A 22,455-nucleotide genomic window follows, 5' to 3' on the forward strand; every position below is an offset into this window, starting at 1 on the left:
ATTACCATAAGAAGAGTGAATAAAATTAATATAGCAAATTCTATCAGTTCTCAAATTCATAGGTTGAGTCAAGAAAACCATGTTTGAGAGTTTATGCAGTCGAAGGATTCCTGTTGGTTCTGGAATATATTTGTTTGAGTTTGTTTTGTATCAAAATTACTTGATTTTTTAAAAAAAATCTTGTACCAAGCTAGTTATAGCCCATTGAAGGTTACATTAAAAAAAACTCCTAAGAGATGTTGTTTAATTTTATATCAATCATGTTGAGAATTATTCTACAGCACAGGAATATGATTGTGACCAGAGTCATAATGTAGCTCTTTCAATGAGAGCTAGTTGCTGTTCCCCTAGTCATACTACAGATACTTCGAAGGCATCTAATTTGGTTACTATCATTACTATATTTACAGTACTGGAGATGGAACCCAGGGGCATTGTACATCTGAGCTAACCTTAAACCTTATTTTTTAGTCTTTTTTTTAAGCTTTGAAGCAGGTGAGCCTCACTAAGTAGCCGAGGCTGGCCACAAACAGCAATCATCCAGTCTCATCTTCCAAATGCTGGCATTGTAAGTGTGTGCCACTATGCCCAGCTTCTAAAAAATTTTAATGATTATAAATCAGAGATTTGTTAAATTTGGGCTGTTTTGATAGTTTGAAAAATATATGCCACATATTTAGAATTAGCCATTATATTTAATGGTTGATTAGAGAATTGTAAGGAACAGCTGCAGTGAATTTTGCTTTTTGAGTTGAGAGATAATTTTTTGAAGTTAAGAAATTTTATCAGTTCATAAACCAAGTAATTTCCACTTTTTTGGACTTACTATAGTCATATGTAAAGACAGTTAAGGCAAGAGGGGTGGTGATAGTTGACATTATTTTGGTCAAATAATAGTGAGGCACTGGAACTTATTGTAAGAGTTTATCTGAGTGCAAAAAATTTGTAAGAGTTTGTAAGAGTTTATCTAGTGCAAAAAATTTGACCAACAAAATTAGCTAAAGCAACATGGAAGAGAAGTGACTGGGACAGGCACTTATAAAACAGATCATAAGAAAGAGAAATGTGAATTATATTGGGTTCATGTCCTGTGAGGTGTTAAATTTGGGTTTGTGTTTTTTATTTTAATAGTAACTTAGGTGTGTGTGTGTGTGTGTGTGTGTGTGTGTGTGTGTGTGTGTGGCACTAGGGACTGAACTCAAAAGCATTTTATCTTTGAGCTAAATCCCAGCCCGATTTTATTTTTTAATTTGAAATAAAGTCTCACTAAGTTGGAGAGGGCCTCACTAATTTGTTGAGGCTTGCTTTGAACCTGCAATCCTCCTGTCTCAGTCTCCCAAATACTGGGATTAGAAGTGTGCACCCCACAACTGGCTAAAATTAGGGTTTTAATAAATGGGAAAAGAGTCTTTTTTGGAGCATTTTGTAAAAATGTCTACTTGAGATAATGTGAAGGGCAAGTTATCGAAAATTGATGCTGTTGCATCAATTTTACTATTGATCTGACCAAGTTTAAAATCTGTTTTATTAATTTTATTTTCTCAATGGTCTGATCAGTAAAATTGTGATGGGAATTCTGGTCAGGGTCTCCTCTTAAAGTATCAAAAACATTGAAGACCTACCTGGTTGGAATTCTAAGGAAATGTCAGAACCAGTTCATAACTCAGAAATTTTTGTACTTGATTCAGAGTCTTGCAGTACTTTCAATGTAATTGTATTATTTGATATTTGACACAATATTTGGTTAAAATATATCCAAGATACTACCATGGTGAAGGTAATTTAACTTTATCTGGAGCAATAAAGAGACCTCTAGATTAAGTGGATTTCTGAATATGTTTAGGAGCCTCTCACAGTAGTGTTAATGATACTACAATGATAATGTCATTAATATATTTTATATCTTTAGAAAAAATCTGCTGAATGGGCAGGGTGGAGTTAAACATAAAATTTTGACACATTGTGGCGTTATTAATCACTTTTAGTGGCAAAACTTTTTACTAGTATCTTTGAATGAGATCAGTATTATTTTTTGTAGGTAAAGAAAATGCAAGTATTTTTGTTAATATTAGCAAGTAAAATTGTAAAAAATTCAATTTCTAAATTGAGAATTATAAGAAGCAAGGTTACTTAAATTTAAATTTTGTAATTGATGTTATAGTATTATGTATTTTAGATGATTTAGATTTTATACATTTATAAAAGCTTATCCCATTTATATTTGTCTACTTTACCCAATTTTATTAATTTTTTTAGATTATTCATGCAAACCAACATATCAAACAAGCTTTGAAGGGGCAGGGAGATGTAAAAGAGTTGAGGAAAAAAACCCATCACACTTTATATACTAATACTTCCAATCCATTTAAATGTTGACCAGTTAAACTTAGACTGTAAAATACAGGATGCGGATATAGTTTAATCTGGTTGGTATAACTTTTACCTAAGTTGTAGGTCCTTCAATAAAATGAACACAGAAACAGCTTCATGTTCTTCGCTTTGCTTTTCATAACTGTTTTGAGTTTAAATGGATTCCACTTAAAAACAATCTCCCACATGTCAGTGGAGCTTTCCCCATTCAACCACACACCATGTACCACCCACCATCCCTCACACCTTGGCATTATTCAAATTTAAGTCAATAAGGAAAGGTTTTTAATCTCACACCTAGGTTTCCCTTGAAGAACTGGCTTGTCACACACACACTTCTCTGCTAGGAGGCAATGTTGCTACAGAAATACAGTATTTCTAGTTTGTTGTTCCGAGTATGTACAGCACGCAGCACTGCTGTATCAGGTAAACATGTGCACGGGGGAGGATGAGGCGTGGGCTCATAGAAAGCAGTTCAATGGAAATCAAAAGGACTTTCTCTTTCAGAGTTCCCCTATCTTTATTTGTAGAGGTTATCCAATAATTTCTTTAATTACATCGCATACTTCTGAGTCCATTCCCGAGCTATTCTGCTGTACTTTTCTCTATCTGTTTTGTAGATCCAAGCAATCTCTGGCACTAAAGGATCATTTGGATTGGGATTACACAACAGAGAACAGATGCACAAGAGTACTTTTGAAATAGTTAGTGCTGGAGACCACTGTGACCGTAAACTATCAAGACAAATGCTGCCATTACTGTTAATATTTGGTGATAAATTCTTGTTGTAAATGCAACCTTAGGTGGTTTGAAGGGACAATCTGTCCGGAAATGAATAGTCCAGAAAAATACTCCACCTTGATAGGGGCTGTCATTTGGCCCCCTTATTGTAGTTTGCCAATGGAACATGTCATCTCCAACAGGACCTGCAGAACACTGTTGGGGGGTCCCGTGTCAGGTCATTCAATTCCTTGTGGATTCTTTTCAGAGCCACAGTGGGAGGCTGGGGCGGGGAGGGACAGGGAAAGGGCGAGGGGGCCGGAGATGGGGAGTTCTGGAGCGCGGGACCGGCGAGTCGGGCCGCCTAGGGCAAAGGCCCACTCAGCTCCTGGCCTGCCTCAGCGGTGTCCACATCACCCTGCGGCGGCCTCTTTATGCGCCGCTGCTCTTCCTCCCAGGCCCAGCGCCGCCCCCAGCCTCTCGGATCCCTCCCACCGGGGAGCAGCGCCAGAGCCGGCCGGGCTAGCAGAACCGCAGAACCTCTGGGTCGACAGGGGAGGAGCTGCCCGCCCTCCTGGTGTTGCAGGTGGAGCGGGGTGGGTGGGGCCCCAAGGGTGAAACTATTTTTAAATTGTGTTTCTATTTTTTTAATCCTTATTTACCTTGTTTTCTTTTGTGTATTTGTGTGTTGTAGAATTACCCCCCTTTTGCATGTTTTCGTTTATCCTTTATATTTATTTTTTGTTTATGGTGCAAGGGACCAAGCTTAGGACCCCAGTGAAGAACACTGGGTGAGCACTCTAGGCCACATCCTCAAACCCAGTCTAGAAAAGTCTCTTCTCAGAAGCCAGCCTCTCCTTGCCTTATTAGCAAAGTAGAAAACTCAGCAGGCAGAGGCCCATACTGAAGCCAGAGCTAAGAAGCAGCTCTGATACCTCTTATAAGCAAGCCGCAAACCAAGGTCTGGAGGGGGAATGGTGAGAAAATATCCAGAACCATCCAGGGATTCAGCTGTTCTCCAACAAAGATATTTTACTCATTCTTGGTTTAAAAAATTTTAAGGTTTCTTTTTTTCTCTTTCTTTCCTCTTATATGTAAACATGTAAAAAATTGTCTACATTTTCTTTTGTCCTTCTGGCTCTTAGTGTACCTGTCTGCCTGTGCCTTTTATTATATCTATTTCTTATCACTGTATCTAAATTTTCTATGCCAGTTACTTGATTTTACCTTTATTTTCAGTATCTTTATTTTTATTACCTTTTACTTAATCATGCTTAAATTCTTATTCTACTTGACTCGGTTTTCTGTTTTACCCTATTTGTACATCCCTCATTCTGTCTCATTTTTCCTAACTCACACTTCACCACTGATTACATCACAGTTTGCTCTTGAAGATATCAGCTGACTCCTCTTAACCCCTACTACAAAGGCTGGTTTAGATAGGTGAACCAACAGCAAGGACTCCCAGACACTAAGGTCAAGCCAACAGCAGCTGAAAGATAGAGCTGATCAGCACCCTACATATAGAACTTTCAAAAAGCTCAGACACATATTGCTCTGCCTGCACCTGTATCACAGAGACTACTCCCTTTTAGGGAGGTGACAAGACAGGCCCCAGTATTTAACACCTCTAACCCATCAATGTCAATTTGCAGTAGATAGAGTCCTGGAGAAACTGGAGAGGATTGATACAGGACACAGAAATAAATTATAGCATTGTAGGGTTATAAATACTCAACAGAAAGCTACTAACACCCATACAGAGGAAGGTATTCACTTTTAAGGCCTACTTTGAAGTAAATATACCTTCGAATAAGATATTATCAAAGAAGAGATATTTTAAAAATAAATAACAAATTGTGCATGCAAAAACAAAAACCAACAACAACAACAAAAACACTTTCCACTGATGCAGAGCCTGAGTCTGTCTGAGCCTCTGCTATGTCCAACAACCTACGCTATTCCCATTTTCCCTAGGTGGAACTACAAAGTCTCAGACCCAAGGAGTTTATCATGGCTACACAGATTCCTGGAGGTGCTGCTCTAGGTGTTCTCCCGTGGGGACAACAGTTTCATTTACGGTGTTTTGAGCTCTGGTCTGGATCTCTGGAGGGTGTAGTGAGCTCAGCTTCTACTGGTGGAAGTTGTAGCCAGTGTTTGCACAGGAGAAACTGATTTGCAATTCCAATGATCTGCAGCTGCTTACTTCAGGTCTTTGGTTGTTTTCCTGTTAATCTCTGGAGTTTTTCCTGTTAATCTGTGGAGTAGGGTGCAGTGAGGCAAGATGGTGCTGCCACAGCACCCATGGCCATGATACAGGTGGGTTTCTTTTCTGATGTTGTTGTGTACTGCTCTGGATCTCTGGAGGGTGTGGTAAGCCCAGCCACCACTGCTGCAAGTTGGAGCTGATGTTTGTGCAGGGGGAACTGATGGCTTACAATTCTGATGATCTGCAGCTGCTTACTTCAGGTTCTTGGTTGTTTTTCTGTTGTCCCTAGAGTCAGGTGCAGTCAGACGCAAGGGGGACAGGTTTCCTTTCTGCTCTCTCATCATCTTGTACTTATGTTATCTTTCTAGTTAGGGTATTTTCTGGCTTTTGTATAATGCCGTTTTTAAGGCAATGGAGATTGAGTGTCAGCAGGACTGAAATGTGCTGTTTACCTTGATTGCCATCTTCCCGGGAGTAAGGCTCTTTCTTTAGATTGTTGTTTGCTTTACTGTTTATAAGTTTTTAAAAAAATTTAATTTCACCTCACTTATTGAATTCTGGTTCTATATCCTGAGCTTTGGGGGTCTTATTTAGGTTTCTATGAGTGCCTATATAGAGAGTAGGTCCTATACCCTCTTTTAGTAATCACAAAATCTCTTGTCTAATTTTTGTTTATTTTATTCATCTTGAGTTAACTCATTCAAAATGAGAAATTGGGGTCTAGTTCCAGTCTACATATGAATAGCCAGGTTTCCCAGTACCATTTGTTGAAGAGACTATCTTTTCTCCAGCATTTATTTTTGGTACCTTTGTCAAAAGTCTGGCTCTAAATGAGAGGATTTGTTTCTGTATCTTCTATTCATCTATTTTTATGCCAATATCATATTGTTTTTATTGCTATAGCTCTATAGAATATTTTGAAATCAGGTATTGTGATGCCCTTGGGGTGGTTCTTATTGCTGAGAATTGCCTAGGCTATTCTGGGTCTTTCCATTTTTCACATAAGTTTTAGGACTTTTTCCCCCTAAATATTAGTATTTAATATAAATTATGTTCAATTTGTTTATTAATTTTGGTAGTATGGCCAATTTGATAATATCTATTCTTCCTATTCATGAACAAGAGGTCTTTCTATCTTCTAATATTTTCAATTTCTTTCTTTCATGTTCTGTAATTTTCATAGTAGAGGTCTTTTACATCCTTTGTTAGATTTAAAATGGAATTGTTTTCTGGGTGTATTTTCCAGTGGATTCATTATAGGTGTATAGAAAATCTATTTTTTGTAAGTTGATTTTGTGTTTATTTTCTGAATTTGTTTAGCAGCTCCAGAAATATTTTGCTTGTTTTTTTTTTGATCTTCTAAGTATATAAACAGAGATATGCTTATAAACTGTCATGGGACTGAAAATTAGTGGAGCCACCCAGAGATTGGTATGGTGGTTTTTTAAAAGACTGAATATTTTGGTTATATGGAACTGACATATAACACAGTTATATCATTCCTGAGTATCTTTCTAAAGGTATCAAAGTCAAAATACTCTAGTGATACACCCATATTCATGTTTACAGCAGCACAACTTGCAATAGTCAAAATTATCCAACCACCTTAAGTGTCCTTAGATTAATGAATTACAGAAGTGTTATATATACACAAAATGAAATTCTACTCAGTCATAGAGAACAAAATTATGTCATTTTTAAGAAAATGGATGGAACTAGATAAAGTTATGCTGATTAAGATTAGCCAGTCACAGAAAGAGAAGGGTCATATGTTTTATGCCATATGTGGAAGCTAGAGAGAAATTGGGAAATAAAAGGTGTTACAGATAAATAAGGGAAGATGTCAGTGGAATAGTGAAAAGGGATTTGGAGAGGTAGGTCACGAGGGGAAAGAGGAAACTCTGAAGGAAACTGTTGAAAGAATGCTATGATCACATATGACATTACAATACCAATCTACAAAAATATGTATGGGGAGGGAGAGGAAATGAGGTGAAATCCGAAGGGAAACACATCAAGTACTGTGTGCATGTATGTTTTTATCATTCTAAACTTCATTATGATAAATAATTTTAATTCACTTATTAAAGATGAAAAAAGTGCTCTAATGTTTGTAATTTTCTAAATTTTTTGTTGCTCACATGATCAATTTTTGAATAATATGTTCCACAACTACATGAAAAAATGATATAAGTTTTTGTGCAGGATATTAATAGATTCATGTAACAAGTATTAAACAATTCTATAAATTAATTAAATTATTTTTATTCTTTTTGTCTAAAGACAAATCTCTTTGTCTTCTAATAAAATTGTTGCTAAGTCAAAATATTAACAGACTCATTAGAATGTTTCCCATTTAAAATTTTTTATTATTTTAAATTTCCAAATTAATATTTTTAGTTTTGCTATCACTTTCCTGACTTGACATAACTAAAATTTTGCTTTTCTCCAAGGCTTTCAAGTAGCAAAAGTTTCAATAGAATACCCAATGCTATCAGCAAAGACATTCAAACTGAAATCCAAGAAACTTGTCAAATGGCTACTGCCATCTCCACTTCATGACCAAAAGATGCTACAAAATCAACTGTAATACTCTCAACTGTTGCTCTCTGGACACAGAAAAGGAGTTTTCAACTATCAGTGTTTGTTTTTCTTTATTTTAAAATATTTTCTTCATTAAATGCCTAATTGGTACCACTATCCATTTGAGAATTATAAATATGTTTACTTGTATTTTTCTAGTTATTTAAAATAATTTTACATTATATATTTAACTATTAAATTTATGTGGCATAATTTTAATGAGTAATATATTATAGATAGAACCAAAACTTCTCCCAGTATTTGGAACTCTACCACTGACCTGTATCCCAAGGCTTATCTTTAAAAAATTGGAGGTAGGGCTAAGTTACCCAAGCTAGCCCCAGAGTTGCTGTCCTCTTGTCTCAGCTTTGCAGATCACTGGAATTACAGCTATGTACCACTGTTTTGTTTTGTTTTACTGCAAACCATGACTTTTAAATTATTAAAAAGAGACATTTGTTTATGTAAGACTTCTGCATTTGTTCCACTTATCACATTTATCCACATTTATTTTGAAACCAAATATTAAATTTTAATTACAAAAATGTGGTTTTTATTTTGTTGATCCTAAATCTAATTGCAGATAAAGATGATATACAGTATAGAATACTATCTGAAGACATGTGTGAGTCATATTTTATGCTTTATATTTTCCCAGTTTTATTCAGACTACCAAAGCCACCTATCTCCCAACTCAATTTAAGTTTTAAATATCAAAACAGCCTTCATATTCATGGCAATTAATCTAAAAAGAGATACCTCAATTTGTCAATTAATAATCTTTATAATCAAGTACAAATTAATATGCCTATTAAAAGCATATTCTCTGATTACATTTTATGATTATTTTACACTGTAATCAGAATTCTATTTCTCATTTATATCCCAGATAAATTTCAAGGGAAAATCTTTCATGTTCTTCTGAAATATTTTGTCAAATCTTTCATTTTGCTCCACAGTCAAATGATGCTTCCAGTCTCCAATGGTACCTAGTGGGATAAGCACAAGAATAGCCCATAAGTGAATGAGACATATCAATGGTGTGAAATTTACCTCAATTTATTTTAACCCACTTAGTGCCATTATTAAAAACTTCAAATACGTAGTAAATTTACCAATGTGGTAGCTTGAAATAATATATGAATATTTATTATCCCTTCAGAATTGAAAACTTGGGATTTAATAGATTCATTTTTTTTCCTAAACAAACTAAACGTCTGTTAGTTCTCCATGGGGTTGAATATCTCACATTTTCTCATAGAAGAATGAGACAAACAAACAAACAAACAAACAAAAACTTAAGAACACAGTAACACAGTGAATAGATCGACAGCACTTTTCCCCATGTGTTAGACTTTCACTACCCAATCATGACCATTCTTTAAAAGAAAAAAAATCCTAAAAATATATTAGAATTAAGAATATATTTTACTATATTCCAGGCAGTATACTAGGTCCAAAATATCTGTAAAATGGAATACAATTAGTAATTCAATCCTACAAAAAATATTTCTCACTTTTAAACTGAAAAAATAAAACTAAAAGATTTTCACCTAGCAAAGTCAAGTTCACATATGGAGACCAGAACTCACATTCTTTCAGTTTTACATGATAAAACTTGAAACCATCACTGTCATTTCTATATATAAAAAATGATGTATTATCTTCAGCTATCATTTATGCTTGAGTAAACATTACTAGTAATACTGTGAATAGATAGCAACTATTATGAGAATGAAATTGCCCTTAAGTCAAATTCAGTAGAGAAATGAAGAGTGACTTGATAATAAATGGCACAAAAGAGCCGGGCATGGTGGCGCACACTTGTAATCCTAGTACTTGGGAGGCGGAAACAGGAGGATCACAGGTGTGCAGCCAGCCTCAGCTACATAGTGAGGTCCTCTGCAACTTAGTGAGAAGCGATTTCAAAATAAAGAAGAAAAAAATAGGGCTAGAAGTATAGCTAGAATGCTCCTGGATTCAACCCCAATGCTCCTGGATGCAACCCCAGTACCAAAAAAAAAAAAAAAAAAAAAAAAAAAAAAAAAAAAAAGGCACACAAGACTGATCAGTTTAGAGACCAGCCTCAGCAACTTAAGGAGATTCTCAACAACCTAGAGAGATCCTGTTTCAAAACAGAAATAAAAGGGCTTGGAAATAGAATGCCTCTTGGGTCCAATTTCCAGTACCACATGCACATGAAAAAAAGTGGCAAAAAAGAAGAATTAAAAAATTAATATCTAGGGCAATTTCAAGAAAATATTTACATTTCTATATGATTATAAAATCAATGTTCATCGTTATGTTGATAAGTTATTAAGTAAAATAAAAATAAAATAGAAGTCAAATTATGTTTTAGAATTTAATTAAATTATTTAAACTTAGCTGGGCATGGTGGCTCACACTTGTAGTCCCTGTGCTTGGGAGGCTGAGACAGGAGGATCGCACAAGTTCAAAGCCAGTCTCAGCTACCTAATATGGCCCTCAGCAACTTAGTGAGACCATGTTTCCAAATAAAATATAAAAAATAGGTCTGGGAGTATAGCCAGAGGTAGAAAGCCCCATGGGTTCCACCCCCAGTACCACCCCAAAAAAATTATTTAAACTTAAAGGTTATTGATTAAGAGAATAATATATTTATTGTAAACAACTCCAGAATGTAAAAAGATTGCAATTATTTTTTAAAGTAATAGGGGTCACAAATAGGGTTAATAAGATATCACTCTAGTTTTTATGATGAAGCAATCTAACAAATGGGGCAATAATAATTCAAACTTCTTTTTCCTCAGCAACACATATTAAATCTACTTCCTGAAATAGTCTAGAGGAAATAAAGGAAAAAAAATATAAGTATTCTCCTGTTCTACATTTCCATTGCTTTCAAACAATACTACTAATAAATTTTAGGGAATAGAGTCTTATGACCTAAAATGAAAACAGGCAATATTTATTAAGTAAGTTGCTGTCAGGTTGTGATTTAAAAGGCTCTAAGTTTCCTGAGAAACTCATCAGGCTCACTTTCAGTTAGGATGTTTGATCCTCTCCAGATTGAAATGCAGAAACATTTAGAACACTGGTTACTTCTAGGTTCCAGGGGACTCTCAATGTTTTTGCTACTGAAAAAAACTGAACATTCATCACCTTTGCGCAGGAACCTTCCTTCACTGTTTCTTGTTCCAACTATATTTTTTATAATATCACCATAATTTGCTTGTGGATCAGACTTCATGTTCTGAAATGCAGCCTGTCTCACAACAGCATTTACGTCTTCTTCACTCAGTTCTTTCTCAAGAAAGCTGCTGATTTTAAGCACCGAATTTCTGAGGTCCTGGAAGAGTCATGGGTATGAGAAATTATTCAGCTTATGAAGGATGCATGAGTTACAGCTAAACACATAATCTGATCAAGGAGGATTTAGCCCTGTGACAGAAATAACATTCAACATATAAAAATTAATAAATGAAATTTATCATTTGAGCATAATGAAGAAAAAAAGGGACACTGGAAGATTTTTATCCAAGATCTGGAAAAAGCCCAATTCAATTTTACCACTTCTATTTATTATAATCCTGGAAATACTAGCCATAGAAATTAAGAAATAAAAAGAAAAAGTTATCCAAATAAAAAACACTGAAGTAAAATTATTTTTCAGAAGACAACATAACATATATGTAGAAAGCCCTAACAAAAGAACAAATAATCATGTTAGAACTAAAGGATAGTTTTTAAAGTTTTAAGATTAAAACTATAAATCAATCCACGGAAATCAGTTGAATTTCTACACACCAAAAGTAAACAAACCAAAAAGGAAATAAAAATTAATTACATTAAATTGTATCAAAGGATTAAAAAACTTAGGAATTAGATCAACAAAAGAAGTGAAAGACTTGTCTACTGAAATCTGCAAAACACTATAGAAGGAAATAAAAGGAAACAAATAAAAAATATCTCATACTCAGTAATTTTAAGATGCTACAAAAGATGAATCATAGGTTCAATGTAATTCCTAATCAAAATCCCAATGACTTTTTTGCAAAAATATAAAAATCTATTATGAACTTCATATAATCTCTTAAGAAATGCTGAATAGCCAATCTTGAAATGGAAAAGTTAATTTGGTGGTTTCACACTTTAAGATTTTACAAAATTTTTTAAAAATATCATCCTTATCAAAACAATGTGATGATGGAATAAATCCAGAAAAAAACCCATAAAATACAGTAGAGTTCCCCCAAATCAGTTCTCACATATATGGTCAAATTATTTTTGATATGTGTGAATAGAATGTTCAGTGAGGAAATAACATTCTTTAAAACAAAGGGTAATGAGAGAACTGGATATTGACAATTCATTCTTTGAATGAAATTGGATCCTTTATGCCATATTTAAAACTAAAAAGTAATCATATCGTAAGAGCAAAACTATGGCACTCTTATAGAAAGGCATAGAGGAAATGCTTCACAAGATTAGATTTGACAATGATATGTTTGATGTGACACTAAAAGTACTAGCAACAAAAGAAAATATAGCTAAAGCAGACTACAACAAAAGGTAAAAACTGTTGTGCATCAAGGGGCACAACAGAATGAAAAGACCACCTTTGGAATGGGAAAAAATTTGCAAACTGTATATCTGATAACTATTACTATGCAGAGTATGTAAAAAATATAAACTCCTACAAACCAACAAGAACAAAATCAATCCAATTTTAAAAATTGGCAAAAAGCTGGGCGTGGTGGCGCACGCTTGTAATCCCCGCGCTTGGGAGGCTGAGACAGGAGAATCGCATGGGTTCAAAGTCAGCCTCAGCTACTTAGTGAGGCTCTCAGGAACTTAGTGAGACCCTGTTTCCAAATAAAATATAAAAGAGGTCTGGGTGTATAGCCCGGAGGTAGAAAGCCTCTGGGTTCCACCCCAAGTACCACCAAAAAAAAAAAAAAAAAAAAAAAAAAAAAAATTGGCAAAGGATTTAGATATTTTTTCAAAGTAGATATACAAATATCCAGTAAGCACATGAAAAGATGCTCACCATCACTAATCATTATGGAGATGTAAATCAATCACAATGAAAAACCACTTTCTGCCCATCTAAATGGCTATAACTAAAAACAGAAAAGAACAAATGGCAAGGACTAAGAAATTAGAATACTTGTGAACTACTGGTAGAATAAAATATAGTGCAAAACCAATATAAATACTATGGTGATTTTTTAAAAAATAGAATTACAGTATGAACCAGAAAACTCACTTCTGGACATGTACCAAATGTGTTAAACCAAGGTATCAGAAAGATAGTTGTATGCCAATGTTTACAGCATATTCACACAGAAAATAATAGAAGCAAGCAATGTATATACAGATGAATTAATATGAAAAACAAAGAATACTATATATGTACAATGGAATATTATTGTATCAAAAGAAGAAAATCTTGACACATGGTACAAGGAAGATGAAACTCAGAGACACTGTGGTAAGATAAGCCAGTCGAAATGACAAATGCTGCATAATTTCACTCATGTGAAGTACAATGAGTAATCAAATTAATACAGAGAAGAGCTGGGTTAAGTGGTGCACTCCTAAGCAGCTGAGGATGTCTGAAAACCTTGATCCTCCTGTCTCAGCCACCCAAATGCTGGGCCTACAAGCATGCGCTACCACGCCTGTCTCTCAATTTATTTCTTAGTTTATTTTTTGAAATATTTCTAACTCACCTTAAATTCTATATGTCAAAAGCAACATCATAATTGATCTCTCTAACTTGTTTCAGAATTTCTTCAATACCTTAACCACTGTCTAAATAACTACACCATCTAGAAATATAGAATGATTTCTTGACATCTTCCTCTTTTTAATTTCTCTTCTGTATAATAACTTGCCTTTTTACATCCCTTGTTAAAGCCCTGTATTCTTTCCATTCCCGATGATATCACTCCAAACCATGGCACAGTTGATGATCAGTGGACGAATGCATGGTTCTCAAATTCATCTCATCTGCTTCTGTTCACTATTTTCATTTCTCAACCATGAAAAGAAATGATATTCTAAAATATTAATTCTATTCACTGCTATTTTTCATAAAGCTCTTAAAGGGCTTTTTACTACTTTGAGAATTAAAGAAATCACTTCCATTAACATCATCTACAGACCTTGTTAAATCTATTTCCTACAAACCCCTCTATGTTAATCATTCTTTCCTTCATTATTGCTCTTTAATTTCTACCCTTAGTTCTCCAAAGGTTCCAGGTACATTCTTTTTCAAATAATAGGGACATCCTCTTTTCTTACCTTCTAATTCTCTTCTACCTCTCTCTTCTAGTTCATGATTATTACCTTGTGGTTTCCATGTTCTTTCTTTCAGAAAACAATTCCCACCACTTTTGATTATATTAGAGACATTTATTAAATATACAAATTAATATTATACTTGGGATTTTCTTTAATAATATCACATAACAGTTTTAAATTATATGTACTTGTTGTTGAATACATATATTTTCTTTTAGCTTATGAGCTCATTGTATAAAAGATTCAGTCCCCTATTACTCATGATTTAGCAACTATTACAGAGCAATCATTCACTAATTTTTAATAAGTGAATGAATAGATTATATATTAATGAATCAACATTAATCAAACATCACAGTGAGCTTGAACCAAGTTTTCTTTGAGTTACTTAATGCCTTAAGATGGTTTTGAATTATTTTCCAGCATATAAGTATTCTATGATTTTCATAAAATCTATGTTTCCAGATTCTCTTTAAAAACAAAAATAACTTGATCACAGGGCATCCACTCACCTTTGACAGTAATTACCTATATTTTAGCAGTGGCTCCTTACCTCAGTACTCCTTGATACCCTTTATTAAGAACATCCACTAAAATTATTTTGAAGTTTCCTTTAAATATAGAACTACTATATGATCCAGGTATTCATCTCTAGGATATATCAAAGTACAAAGTCAGAATATAAAATAAATGCTGACATACCAGTGTTTAATGCAGTGCTTTTCACCAAAGCTAAGAAACGCAAAAAGCTAAAGTTCTCATCAATGAATAGATTGGCAAAGAAAATAGGCTGAGTATAATTCAGCCATAAAGACAAATGATATCCTTTCATTTTTAGTAAAATGAATGTAACTGGAGGACATCATGTTCAATGAAATAGACCAGACACAGAAACACAAGTATCACAGGTTTTCTCTCACATGTAGACAATTAAAAAAAAATGTTGACCTGAAAGTAGAATACACATTTTTGGAAGGTAGGAGAGGACAGAGATTGGAGGAGTGGAATAATGGTGGGTGGACATGTTGGATGTACATTGTGTGAAAGTATGGAAATGCCACACAGTGCCTCAATAATATGTACAATTAATACATGTTAATAAACTTATTAGAGCCGGGCGTGGTGGCGCACGCTTGTAATCCCAGCATTTGGGAGGCTGAGACCGGAGGATCAGAGTTCGTGGGCAGCATCGGCTACTTAGTGAGGCCTTCTGCAATTTAATGAGACCCTGTTTCAAATTAAAGAATAAAAAAAAACTAGGGCAGGAGGTGTAGCTCGAAGGTCAAATGCCCCCGGGTTCCATCCCCAGACCTGCAAAAACAAACAAACAAACAAACAAACAAACTTATTAGAGTGGTGCCCTAAATTTTTGAGGTTATCTTTATTGCTATAGATGGTTATGCAATAATGAATCATTAAAAAGGAAAGAGAGCCCTGAACGAGAAAAGTAAATAGGGGAAGGATGAAAAATTTTAGTGTCATCCCATACATACAATGAAATTATGAAGAGAACTATGTGTTTTTCTGAAACCCAAAGGAGAAAAAGACTTAAAAGAAATACTTTTTAAAACTGTTTTTTCTCTTACCTTCTTCAAATCTTCAAAACACATGAACAGAATGTTGAAGTCATCTTTGTGTTCATACCAGCCTCTTATGTGATCGAACCAACGGCTTCCCACCACTGTGAAAAATAGTAAGCAATGAGACAAAGGCATCACACTGGTTGAATGGCAGACTATATTCTATCTTTTCTTATTTAAACTACCCAGGATCAAAACAGAGCTTCCACCATTGGATAACTATATTGCTGTTTTAGAATGGCTAAATTTGGAAAACATTTGCATGATTTTTACAGACACCTGCCTGTGCAAAGCTACTCAATGCATGTAAGAAAGCAGGAACACAAAGAAGCCCAAGAGACTTCATCTGAAGATAACTTTAAAAAAGTCTCTTTATTCTCCTATTTCCTCCACTCAAAAACATGTGTCTCTGTTTATCTTCTTATTTTCTAAGAGCTCTGGTGAGCAGCATTAGCTGTCTACAATGAGAGAGAATGTGAATATAATCCTCGCAATGAGTGAGGTCCTGATTCCCCTCTGTACAGTCTCCTCATTCAGTTCTCCTCAGAAGTAGAGTCAACAATTCCACAGCTGCCCTATGAAGACCCCGCAGGTCCTTGGTAGAGCACAGGAACTCACCCTCAACATTAGCAATTATAGAAGGTTTGCTGTTACTTTCATCTCTAGCTCCTCTGAATTGCTAGCATATTTGTATCCTATGGTCTGATTGCAATATTTTTTAAACTATATGCCTTCTGCACTCTGGTACTGATAAGGACCAAAATGCCACTGGGTGGCAGACTGAGTTGGTGTACATCAGTAACAAATGTGCATTTATTGTCCAATATTGCCAGTGTCTGTCTTTCTAAATGCATTCTCTAAGTTTCTTGATAAATAACTTCATAGTTACCTTTTCCATCTAGAAACTTTTCCATGAAATGCTCTATGTTTTCTGTTTTTTCTAATGTAACAAGCCAATTTGAAAAATGAAAATAAGAGATCATAACATCTTTAGGATTTCTGTAGATATAAAGAATCTGCAGGTAGAATTATAAAATAATTTAATTAACTCTTTGTTAATCAAAAAGTTTTTAATAGGTACTTATATATTCTTCCCTATGACATACTTTAGCCTTTTTCTTCTTCAGACCTTTTGGTGCTAAATAATATGGGATGTGGGAAGTAAAGAGACGAGGGGAAGGGGCTTCAAAAAAGTTTGAAGTTTTATTAACATATTCAAAGAATGGGACTCTATTCAGTGTTGTGATGTTTTCAGTTCTATTGCGATGTCCTTCAAAGTAAATCAAGCTTAGTATCTGCTGAGTCCAGATGGTACCTGTAACAATAAATAATCTTGTTTTCAAACCTGAAGTCATTGTCAATAATAAATATTTACAGTAAAATTATTTATTTTAAGATTATTTAGTAGTTTTTGTGTGTGTGTGTGTGTAGTACTGGGGTTCCTGGAAACCCTTCTACCTCAGGGCAACACTCTCAGACCTATTTTATATTTCTATTTGGAAACAGGGTCTCTTAAGCCAGCGCGGCTGGCTTCGAACCTGCGCGATCCTCCGCGATCCTCCTGTCTCCACCTCCCAAGCGCGGGGATTACAAGTGTGCGCCACCATGCCCGGCTAGTAGTTTCTTTTTAAAACACTCTAAGTATGCTAACAAGTTTGTCCAATTTCTTGTTTGCTTTAGTCTGTGTTTAACATTAGAGTTCTGAAGATGTGATCAAGGCCTTTCTCACTTGAAGTGTTGTGGTTGTTCTGATTCCATGATAGTGGTGAATAAGGTTAATATTGCAGCTCCTTCTCTGTGTTCTCATACTCCGTGTGAGGTTTTTTATTGGTATTTTTATTAACTCACAATAATTCTACAGATTAACTAGGTCCATTATGATAGCACCATACACGCATGGAATGGGTACCGATCACATGAGAGTAATTAGAATTTCCCTCTTCTTGTCATTTCATCTTTTAGTATGGAGCCCTTCAGGTCATTTCTTCTAAGTCTTCACACAGTATATACAAATGTCATGCAGTCTTTTTTTGTGGTACTGGAGATTAATTCCAGAGGCATGCTGAACTAAAACCCCAGTCCTATTTTATTTTATTTAATTACTTTTTTTTTTTTTTACGGTACTGGGGATGGAACCCAGGAGCATTCTAATTCAAGGTCTCACTGAGTTTCAAAGGGCCTCTCTACGTATCTAAGGCTGGCTGTGAACCGCAGTCCTCCTGTCTCAGCCTCTCAAAGGCTGGGATTACAAGCGTGCTCCACCAAGTCTTTTTTTTTTTTTTTTTTTAACATTGAAAGGCCATTTAAAATGAAAAAGATCTTACTAAGTTGCTAAGGCTGGCTAGTTGGGAACCTGTGATCTCCTTTCTTGGGCTCCCAGATACTGAGCTTGGAGGCATTTGCCACCACACATGGCTATGAAGTCCTTTCTTATTCTCTTTTGTTGGAACTGATGTCTCCTTCCTGAGAACTTATTTTTTTTATAACCTTACATCTGAGATGTAAGGACGAATTGACAAAATCAAAGTGTGTTCAGTATGTCTCCCTTTTCTTTCTACTGATCACTCAAGGTCTCCTTATTATGAAAAACCTTAATGCTATATTTGCATAACAGATATCATGGGAAATGAAGAGACCAAAAATTTCAATGTTCTTTTTGATTCTTGATTTAATTTGGTCAAATCTCCTCTTAGGTATGAAAGGATGTGAGAAATTCATGTAAGTGTCTAATTCTATTTCCATTAGAATGAACGTAAGTGTGATCAGATGTATTGGTACTATAAGATTGGCATTTATTTTTATTCATTTATTTATTCATTTATTTATTTATTTGTACTGGGGATTGAACCCAGAGACATTCTACCTCTAAAAAACACCCTAGCCATACTTTAATTTTTATATTTTGAAATAGGATCTCATTGGTTTGATGAGAGTATCATTACTTGCTGAGGCTGTCATTGGACTTTCAATCCTCCTATCTAAGCTTCCTATGTACTAGGATTACAGGCATGTGCCACCACCCTGGGCTCATACTTGTTAAAGATAACTCTGAATGGCTTAGGAGTGGCAATATGGACTTGAACACACAGCTCTCACTATTTCAAGTAAGGGATAGTGGTGCTTCTTACGGAATGACTTGTGATGTGGAATTTGGATAGACTATCAGTGCTAGAGTTGGAAAGTGTATGAAAAACATCATCAAGAAACTGAACTCGGATATGATTTCAATGGCACAGGCAACAGAAGAATATACAAACTCCCTAAAAAATAAAAGAAAATATTGTATATCCAAAGACAATGTAAACAGAGTTAAAAGTTACTAATAGAATTGGATAAAATATTTCCAAATGCTATATCTGAAGGTATATTAATATTCCAACTAGAAATCCTAAAAATTAACAACAATAAAGGCAAACAATACCATTTAGAGATAGGTAAAAGACTAACATAAATAATGAATCTCCACAGATAACCAATCTTAGTTGTCTGTTGGATGGAAACTCTTGTTTCTCTGGTTCTGGTGAGTGTTACCTATTTCTTCTTTGTAGTTAATCTCTTTGAGTATTTTCTCTAGCGCTGGTTTTGAAGACATAAATTCCTTCAGATTGTTTTGGGTATCTAGAGTCCATATTCCATATCAGGATAGATTTTTTTCTGAAAAATAAATATATGATAGTTTCACCTAAAAAAAATAGAAAAAAATATTCTCTGGTAAGAAAGAAAGCAAAAAGAAATATTGAAATGTTATCTTTAAGTCATCAAAAACTTGGTATCAGACAAATGAAACTGTTATGTGAGATTATCATTTTTAATTTTGGATAAATTGCTATAATACTAGATGTCAACCACTAAGCCAAGCATGGGAGGGAGGGATGGGGAGAGAATGGGGTGGGGATCTGGTGGGGGCTGACTGGGCGATGTGTGCATGTATGTCTCCAAAAGTTTGTATCCCACTATGATGTATGAATACAGTGCACCAATAAAATTAAAAAAAAAAAAAGAAACTGAACTCATCTCTTATATCTACAAAATAAGCAAGTCATCAACTACTACTGTAATTATCAAGAACTTGGTGTGGTCGCACACTAGGCAAGCTATAATTCATCTCAGATTAACCTCTGTCTCATCAAAAGGACCCAAGAAGAATTTTTAAAGATCTGGAATCCATAATGATTGCTGAGAGGCAATTCCACTCTCAGCTGTTCCAGAAGTGGCAAAACCTTCTGTGACCCAAGAGACTTTTCACTTCTTCCAGCATCTATGAAACTATGGTAGGTTTATGAGTTAGCTTGCATATAGGGCAAAATATTAGACCCTTCTCAGGTTTTGATAATCAAAGCCTTGGGTTCAGGATCTATAGTAAAATGGGATGACTTCCTCACAATGCCCATCATGTTCAGTAATATACTTAAGTATCTAAAGCTGTAAAGACTAAGCTGGACTTGAAGTAAGCAAAGCAATATAGTGAGGAATATTTTTATTTATTATATGGTCAAACTATATGACCAACTTTTTTTGTGTGTTGTTCAGGGACAGCTACACCCTGAATAAGCCAAAAATGCATGTGAATTTTTTAATAACGACAGATTTACCACATAGTTTGCATATAACACTTAAGAACTCAAACCAAGCCTCCCAGGTTTTACCCCCTGCTGAAGTAAAAGTCACCATTAGAAAAGGCCTCAGTACCTCCTGGGGCTCAAAAGGATTGTGTTTCTCACTTTCTTATACTTAAGATCTTCACAGACCTCAAAAACAAAACAAAACAAAATCTCCCTAGTAGACTGTACTGGTCAAGAGCTTCTCATAGAATACTCCTAAAAAAAAAAAAACAGCTTTTTTGGCCAGACGTGGTGGCACACTCTTGTAATCTCTGCTCTTGGGAGGTGGAGGCAGGAGGATCATGTAGGTTTGAAGCCAGCCGGGCTGGCTTAAGAGACTCTGTTTCCAAATAAAAAGTAAGAAATAGGACTGGGAGTGTAGCCCAGAGGTAGAAGGGTTTCCAGAAACCCCAGTACCACCAAAAACAAACAAAACAACAAAAGAAGAAAATTAGCTTTTTGGGAAATGAAACTTTATGAGTGATAGAGCCTTTCATTAATGAGGCATTTACAATTTGGAAAAAAGTAGACCTTTAATATTAGCCTCGGATCTGCCCCATAGACCATGCCAACAGGTAAGCATTCACAAGTACCTGATCTTGCCTCCATATTTGATTTCTTCATATTTGCCATCAGAATTGATAATATATACATTGCAAATATATTTATAGAGAGAGATTTGGGTTTCATTTAACTTTTTCTTGATTTGTAATGTTTGTCTACATAAAAGCTGAGCTGCTGGCAAACACTTTATACACATGTATCACCAAACCAAAACGAAGCCTGATATCAGATGCTTCATACCTAACACTTACCAGATTTGGGATATGTGATTAAGAAGACATCATCGTTCCTAATTTTAAAATCTTCTATATTTTCTACTAAATCAATATTTATAAAAGAATGATCAAAATTATAACCTTTAAAGTTAAATAAGTTTCCAACTGTATTGTCCATAATTTTTACCTAGAAGTAAAAACAAAATTATATTTAAGTTCTTACTATTTTAAAGACATGACTAATATTTATTGAGTCATCAATATATGGCAAGCATTTGAATGTCTTATGTATACCAAAAACACCATATCACATACATTAAATTATTCAAAAGTTAACAATAAATCAACTTTGCTGTATTTTTATCATTACTATTTTAATGATGAGGAAACAACTACACTCTGAATTTAGACAGCTTTTCCTAAAACCATTTGAAGAAAGGGTTATCATGATTCTAAAAACACAATTGAAGAAATTAAGGCATGAAATTATCAACCAGCTTATTTAAGGTTGTCCAGCCAGCATAGCTGGGAAGATTTGATAAAAGACAATTTGGTCACAGACTCCATGCTTTCTATTCAGAGTTTCTTAGTGATCAATATCTTTATTACTTACATGTTTCATTATTGTAGAAATAAACTATTTAGTGAATGTGCTTTTACTTCTGATTATTTTCAAGAGTATTGAAGAACTTGCCATCTCTGGAAGAAGCATCTCAGGTTTGGATTCTGAGGTTTTGTTTCAAATTATTTAGGAAAAAATCTCTGCCTGGTAAACGCCTATAGGTTTTACTTTAGAAATGTTTGCCTCATATATAGCACTAGATATTGCATAGAAATTATTACAATTGCCAACAGGAGATTTTAAAATTTGAAATTTGGCTGGGCGTGGTGGCGCACGCTTGTAATCCCCGTGCTTGGGAGGTGGAGACAGGAGGATCGCGCAGGTTGGAAGCCAGTAGCGCTGGCTTAAGAGACCCTGTTTCCAAATAAAAAAGTATAAAAAAAAATAGGTCTGGGAGTGTAGCCCGGAGGTAGAGGGGTTTCCCAGAACCCCAGTACCACCAAAATAAATAAATAAATAAATAAATAAATAAATTTGAAATTAAATATTAACATAAAAATTAAGTTAAATAAAAATAGAAATCCAACAATCTAAACACAAATATTTTCATAATTTGGATCAGACAAACATTCTATTAGATCTACCTGAGAAATTTTTACTGGAAAGTTAAATGGATGAGAAACTCTCTGATGTTCTAGTAATTAAAATTAATGTATACTTACATCATTTAATTTTTCAAAATTTCTGTGCATATCAAGGTTTT

General features: G+C 34.7%; 1 protein-coding gene and 1 pseudogene across 2 annotated transcripts; both read right to left on the reverse strand.

Annotated features, from left to right (window-relative positions):
• Positions 1–2,923: 2,923 nt before the first annotated feature.
• On the reverse strand, positions 2,924–3,355 carry LOC308266482 (ubiquitin-conjugating enzyme E2 D2-like; annotated as a pseudogene). Its single transcript has one exon. The product of its transcript is annotated as a ubiquitin-conjugating enzyme E2 D2-like (transcript).
• A 5,394-nt stretch (positions 3,356–8,749) lies between these two features.
• On the reverse strand, positions 8,750–21,308 carry LOC308266076 (amine sulfotransferase-like; the record flags this gene model as incomplete). Its single annotated transcript, XM_080700110.1, has 6 exons — positions 8,750–8,871; positions 11,024–11,210; positions 15,757–15,851; positions 16,640–16,766; positions 16,857–17,065; positions 21,167–21,308. The coding sequence occupies 6 exons, from the start codon at positions 21,306–21,308 to the stop codon at positions 8,750–8,752; spliced, it is 882 nt and encodes a 293-aa protein (XP_080556236.1).
• Positions 21,309–22,455: the final 1,147 nt, after the last annotated feature.

Source organism: Muscardinus avellanarius (assembly GCF_963383645.1).
Source record: "Muscardinus avellanarius genome assembly, chromosome: 8".
Taxonomy (NCBI): Eukaryota; Metazoa; Chordata; class Mammalia; order Rodentia; family Gliridae; genus Muscardinus; species Muscardinus avellanarius.